General features: G+C 37.2%; 1 protein-coding gene across 1 annotated transcript in view; it reads left to right on the plus strand.

Moving 5' to 3' along the window:
• LOC124153249 (serine/arginine repetitive matrix protein 1-like) overlaps positions 1 to 2,713 on the plus strand; it is a 202,764-nt gene extending 200,051 nt beyond the window's left edge. The window contains exon 6 of the mRNA XM_046526349.1: positions 2,069 to 2,713. Within this exon, the coding sequence (XP_046382305.1) occupies positions 2,069 to 2,116 (48 nt within the window). The 3' untranslated portion in view covers positions 2,117 to 2,713. The remainder of the gene's footprint in view (positions 1 to 2,068) is intronic.
• The last annotated feature ends 3,287 nt before the right edge of the window (positions 2,714 to 6,000 follow it).

A 6,000-nucleotide genomic window follows, 5' to 3' on the forward strand; every position in this document is an offset into this window, starting at 1 on the left:
TGTCTAGCAATTCAAAAGTATGTTCAGAATCAAGTGCAAAATTCTAAAAAATACTAATTGTGTCATCCTTTTTAAGAATTTGAAATTCATGTTAGCATACAAATGTTTAATACCTAACTGGAACCATTAATTGCCTCCTGGATCTTGGTTTGATTTTTCAATGAATAGTTTGCTGTATATAAATCCTTATTTCTGGGGGGGGCCAGCAGTGGTGTAGCCAGGAGGGGTCTGGGGGGTCTGGACCCCCCCCCCCCCCAAAATATAAAAACACAATTATTGTCCTTCATAAAAGAAAACAAAATATTGAAAAATCAGGAATTTGCAAAATGTTTCTTTAACAAATTAAGTTTTTTCGATCATGAAAAGAGTGAAAATTAGTTTAAAACCCATTACTTAGTGCCCGGTTTTTCTAAAATTTTCCCGCCTAGTTTTGGACCCCCCCCCAGCAAAATTCCTGGCAACGCTACTGGGGCCCAGGCCTCCTGACTTGGGCTAGAATTGGCCTGAGGGTATATTTGTGCCGGCAGTACTTAGGTACAACTTGGATGATGCGGATAGGTAGATACTAGTTCATGGTTGAATGCTCCAGCATTCTAAGTTCTGGTCTTAGCCTCAGAAATGTGGCCCTATGCACGTTAGTATGCGGCCATGCGTCAATGTATGTCTGGCAGCATAAACCATTTTGTCCTCTAAAGTCAACTAATGCTCAATAGGAGATGAAGATGCCTTTGAAATTCAAATTATAGAATACCTGGTGAAAATGCACTAGGTCAAGGTTAAATTCTGGTAAAAGAAAAGAAATTTTTCTTATGTACACGATAAAAAATAAAATATGAAATTTTCTATCAATTGTTAATTTAACATTCACATGTAACATGCATTGATATTTTATGTTCAAACACATCATCATCTTCCTTGGCACTACAGCTTGAAGGGTTCTGGCATTCGAGATTAGAGTTAACCTATTTCCAAGGTTGTAGCCAAGGAATTTTGTCGGAGGGACCTTTAAATGCATTGCAATTTTGAGAAATGCTACTTTGATATCTGCTATCTGTTTTAGCTGCAGTAATTTCTCTTCTCTCGTATCAGAATAATAATATCCAAAGTTCCTTTGCATGGGAAATTTTTTTTTTATTATTTTACCTTATCAGTAAATTTGCCTTATTACTGAATAGATTTTTGATTAGAACTGAAAGGGATCACCAGCACTTTTTGAACTACCACAATTTTGACTGGTCAAATTTTTCAGGAGGACCATGAGCCTTCTGTGGAGAGGGGGAAATGAGCCCCCAGTCCTAGTTTAGCACATTCGTCTATTTCAAACCTACATATATGTATTATCAAGACTCCCTAAAGAAGCAATAGCATTATCACAGCTGGCATAATTGAAACTTATTTTACCTTCATGTCACTGTATATTTTGTTCAAATTACAAAAGATAAAATTCTTAAAAGAAAATTAAGTCAAAGCACAGCAGCTAAAACAGACTGCTTAGTTCATCTCTGATATTTTTATCATCTCATGAACTACACACTTATGATGCATAGGTACCTAAGTAAAATTCAGCCATTAACTACATTACAATGTTGATAAATGCTTACCTATTTAACACACTCAATGCTGAGAAAATTTATCATAACACACCGCCACGCGGAAAAAATACTTTGCAATAATATCAGATATTATGTCTTCCTTAATCGTATACAATCATGCATAGTTCAAAATTATTAAAATTTGCACTATTAATAAAGAAAATATTAAATATTATAATAAAATTATAATAAATATATTATAATAAAAAGAGGGCAAAAAATCTGCTGCAAGCAAACGACTTTTATCCAGTCACAGGAGAAGACACACTGAGACGCTGGGCACAATTGCAGGGTCTAGTAGAAGACGCGGAGGTAGATGGCGGGCCGAGAAACATAACGAGACCGATGCCTTGTATTCAAGGCATCCGCATCCTAGGCTAGCGCGGGATGCCTTGAATTCAAAGCATCCGCATTGAGTGTGTTAACTTATTCAGCAATCTGTCTTTACTAAAGTAATTTCTCTTCTCTCATTTCAGAATGATAATATCCGAAGTTCCTTCGCAGTATTCGATGATCTCTGGTGACTCACAATCCAGTCTTTGTTACTTGTTTTGGTTCTCCTTTCAGAGTCTAGTTATCTGTTGACTTAATACTGTTACTTCATTATAAGAATCTTGGAAAACCTGTCTGTAATCAAACTTAAGGCTCCAATGGGATCTCTTTTTGGTGCCAATGCCCATATCTTGAAGTTATGCCTTTCCAGTGAAACTAAGAAAAGATGAGAAAGACATAGTGTGTGAGTGATCGAGTGCCTGTTGGATTGTGTATATATTTGTATGAAAAGGAAGCTATGAACTTGAAACAATATTTAAAAGTTTTAAATAATTCCAAGAAAATAAGTTAACAATTAATGATAATTACGCAGTGAGTAAAGTCATTCCTATAAATATATATCAGTCTTAAATAACAATGGATATGACAAGCACACCACAATGTTATATTGCCAAATAAAACGTTAAAAGTGAATTTGATGCAACATGGTGAAAGAAGGCTTCATGAAGATGCAACCAAATTGTTGTTATTTTAAAAAACAAATGTGAAATGAATATGAAAATATAAATTATAAAAAAAATTTTATTGGAGGCAGTGAATTTGTACAATAAATCCATGTTACAAATACATCTCTCTATGTTTAATTGAGACTGGCTCTGAGGTGTTTAGGTTGATGAGATTTCCCACCCTGTGGGCCCGGGTTCAAATCCTGGCAGTGGAAGATATTTGAACGTAGGTTTTCGCAGCGAGGGGCATCGTTGCTAATGGCTTCCGGTTGCAGCTGCGTGTTGCGCATTGTCTCGCTTGAATGACGATTGATGAATGAAGCTTGATCCGCATTGTCTCGCTTGCGAGACAATGCGCAACACGCAGCTGCACCCGGAAGCCATTAGCAACAGTGGAAGAGATTTTTCAGAGACTGTCCGATCCCTGCTTGAGTGCTTTATGATGGGCACTGCAAGACCAACACTGTGTCTCTTGGATGTGGCGTAAAGCTTTGGTCCACTTGGTGCCTTGTTTTTAAGCCTGGTTTTACATATTGAAGCTAGCTCTTTTCTTTATACCACAAGTGGTATTTTAAAATTCTGCCTTGAAATTTATCAATATTTTACACCCTGTGAATGGAGGTCATGCACTAAGCAGAGGAAGTGATCCTGTCGATGACCTTCGATGCAACTTATTTAAGAGTTGAGGTTCCAGAAAAATGGTTTTGGATCTCTGCAAAAGACCCACAGATAGCTGAGTCTCCATATGAGGAGGTGGTGAGAGTAAATTTTCTTATAGAGAAAAATCTCTGGATTAACCTTACTAAAAATACTTACTGGTTTCAGTGGGATTTTTTCACTGTCTCCTTCTGTAATCCATTGCACCCTTATGTATCCTACTGCATTGTACTGTATTTTACTATCATGAGCAAAAAATCTTAACTGACTTCTACTGGTATCAGTAGACTTAATGTTTACTAATAGATATCCCTGTAGTTTTCCAAAGTAATTCATACAATTCCACACAGGTTTTTGCACAGGTTACAATACGTGAACTTTACTCCACTGGCTTCCTCTGGTTTTAAAAGACTTATCCCACTCAAATTTCAACTGAAAACAGTGGATGGAAGTCGGGTTACTGGTAACCTATTGTGAACAGTAAAAGTCAGAAGGATTACAGAAGAGCAACTGAAAACAGTAGGTTGTTTCAAAATTCTTATAGGCCTACTGAAAAATGGTCCATACAGAGGGATGTGAAGAGTCTCTTCCCAGTCCGTACAGCAAGCATGCATATGAGAAATTTCCACAATCGGGAAAGGAATAATGGCAGTTTTTTTCCAGCCCTATGTCCTCCCTTAGGTTAAAATAGATGGCAGACTTATCATGCAAGTAATTGTTACATATGTAACATGAAAGCCAAAATATTTTTTAATCCATTACATACCAAGACGACCAAGGGTTACTGATGCTATCCTCAATCAGATTTATATAATCATATTTCACTCAAAGGGGCAGTCAAGCAGCCTTAAAATACAATCTTTCCAGCTTTGGAGAGAGACGATTTACAAGCTTTTGATGGAGGAGGAAATGCCAATGGAAATTTTACAAAACTAGGTATTCCTTGAATTTTCAGGTTTTGGTATTTCCCTTCATGGCTACCATTTCCACCAATAAGTTAAGCTCAACCCTTACCTTGCCATGAAGCCATTAACCCTTTAACAGCGGAGTTTTTTTTGGAGTTTTCTTTGTTTTTTTTATTAAAAACTCGTTAATTACTGCCCTAGCATTCAGATAAACACTTAGTTTTAAAATTCTGTTGATTCGTTGTTGCTTGAGGGGGTGTGCCCATATGGGTACGCTAGCTGTTCCGGCCACCGGTCTGCATGCTGCAGAAAAATCGCCTTTACCTTCATAATTCTCAATTTTATTTCGTGATACAACATGCATTTTGGTACTTACCCAAAATAATTCACTTATTTGTCAATTTGAAGAAATTTCAAATCATTGTACTATATTTTTCCCGTAAAAAATTTTTTTTTGGGCTTTCCAAGGAAGTTAAGACTTCCTTGGAAAGCCCAAACCTTTATAATCTCTTATTAAAACCATTATATTTATAAATAACCTCTCCCCTTCCCCCGTACACCTGATTGTTGGCTATGCCTGCCAGTAGTAGATAATAACCGCAACATTCTTCATACTAGATGGTTCTGCAAAGTAAAATGCAAGCACCATGTAAAACGTGTTGAAGGGTATAAAGTGTATTTTTTGTACTAAATATTATAATGGAAATATTACAAAAAATAAAGCAAAAAATATCTAATTCGCTAAAATCGGATGACGCAAAGAAAAAATGAAAGGTTGACAAAAACATAGCATTTTAGATGGATTTTTAGATTTAAAACAATACGATAACAGACCCAATAACGACATTAGTAGCCATTAGCATCGGCCAAATAAGGCAGCCCCGGCTACCAGCTAGCGTGCCCATATGGGATCACCCAAAAATAAATTCAAATCCCTTGCCCTATACGAAAGATATCATAATTCTGGCAAAAGAAACCGAAGTTGATAACATTCGTTATAAGGATAAGATTAAATACATAAACGAGTAGCAAAAATAAAAAGGAAAAAAATCGCATTTACTGAAGACACTTCGCAAATTTTCCTCTTTCGCCGCCTCGAGGGCAGCAAGTAAGAAAGAATACCTAACGTGCCATTGTCAAATGACGGTATTGATCCTGGCCTTAGACACACAAACCGAATAAAGTGATGCATTTTAATCATTTGTGGCAGAGACAGCATACTCTACAACTTTTGGGTTGGAATTTTTACGTCATTCTTTAGACCATTGCAGCCGTGCCCATATGAGCACGCTAGCCGTTCAAGGGTTAATTAGCCTGGCCCCCATAGAGAAGTTCAGGACATGATGGTAAATAAGATTTAAATAAAAAATGGTTCTACAAATTGAAGTTAGCTGTTTTTCTTTAGACCACAAGTGGCTTTTTAAAATTCTGCCTTGAAATTTATCAATATTTTACACCCTATGAATTGAGGTCATGCACTAACCAGAGGAAGTGATCCTGTCTATGACCTTCGATGCAACTTATTTAAGAATTGACGTTTCAGAAAAATGATTTTGGATCTCTGTGAAAGACCCAAAGATAGCTGAGTCTCCAGATGAGGAGGTGGTGAGAATAAATTATCTCAAGCAAGACCGGAGGGAAGGCGAGGAAGAGGATGGCCAAGGCAGGAGTGGGAAGGAGGCTATGTGGAGAGACTGGCAGCCCAGCGCGGGTTGAGTATAAACAATGTGAAGTGGCTTGCTCAGAATAGGAGGGAGTTTAGAGAGTGGCTAGTGGAACCCGACGCCTAACAGCAAAAGGGGATAAGAGAAAGAAGAAGAATTAGCAACATTGCTAAATGTACACATA

Source organism: Ischnura elegans, chromosome 2, assembly GCF_921293095.1.
Source record: "Ischnura elegans chromosome 2, ioIscEleg1.1, whole genome shotgun sequence".
NCBI lineage: Eukaryota > Metazoa > Arthropoda > Insecta > Odonata > Coenagrionidae > Ischnura > Ischnura elegans.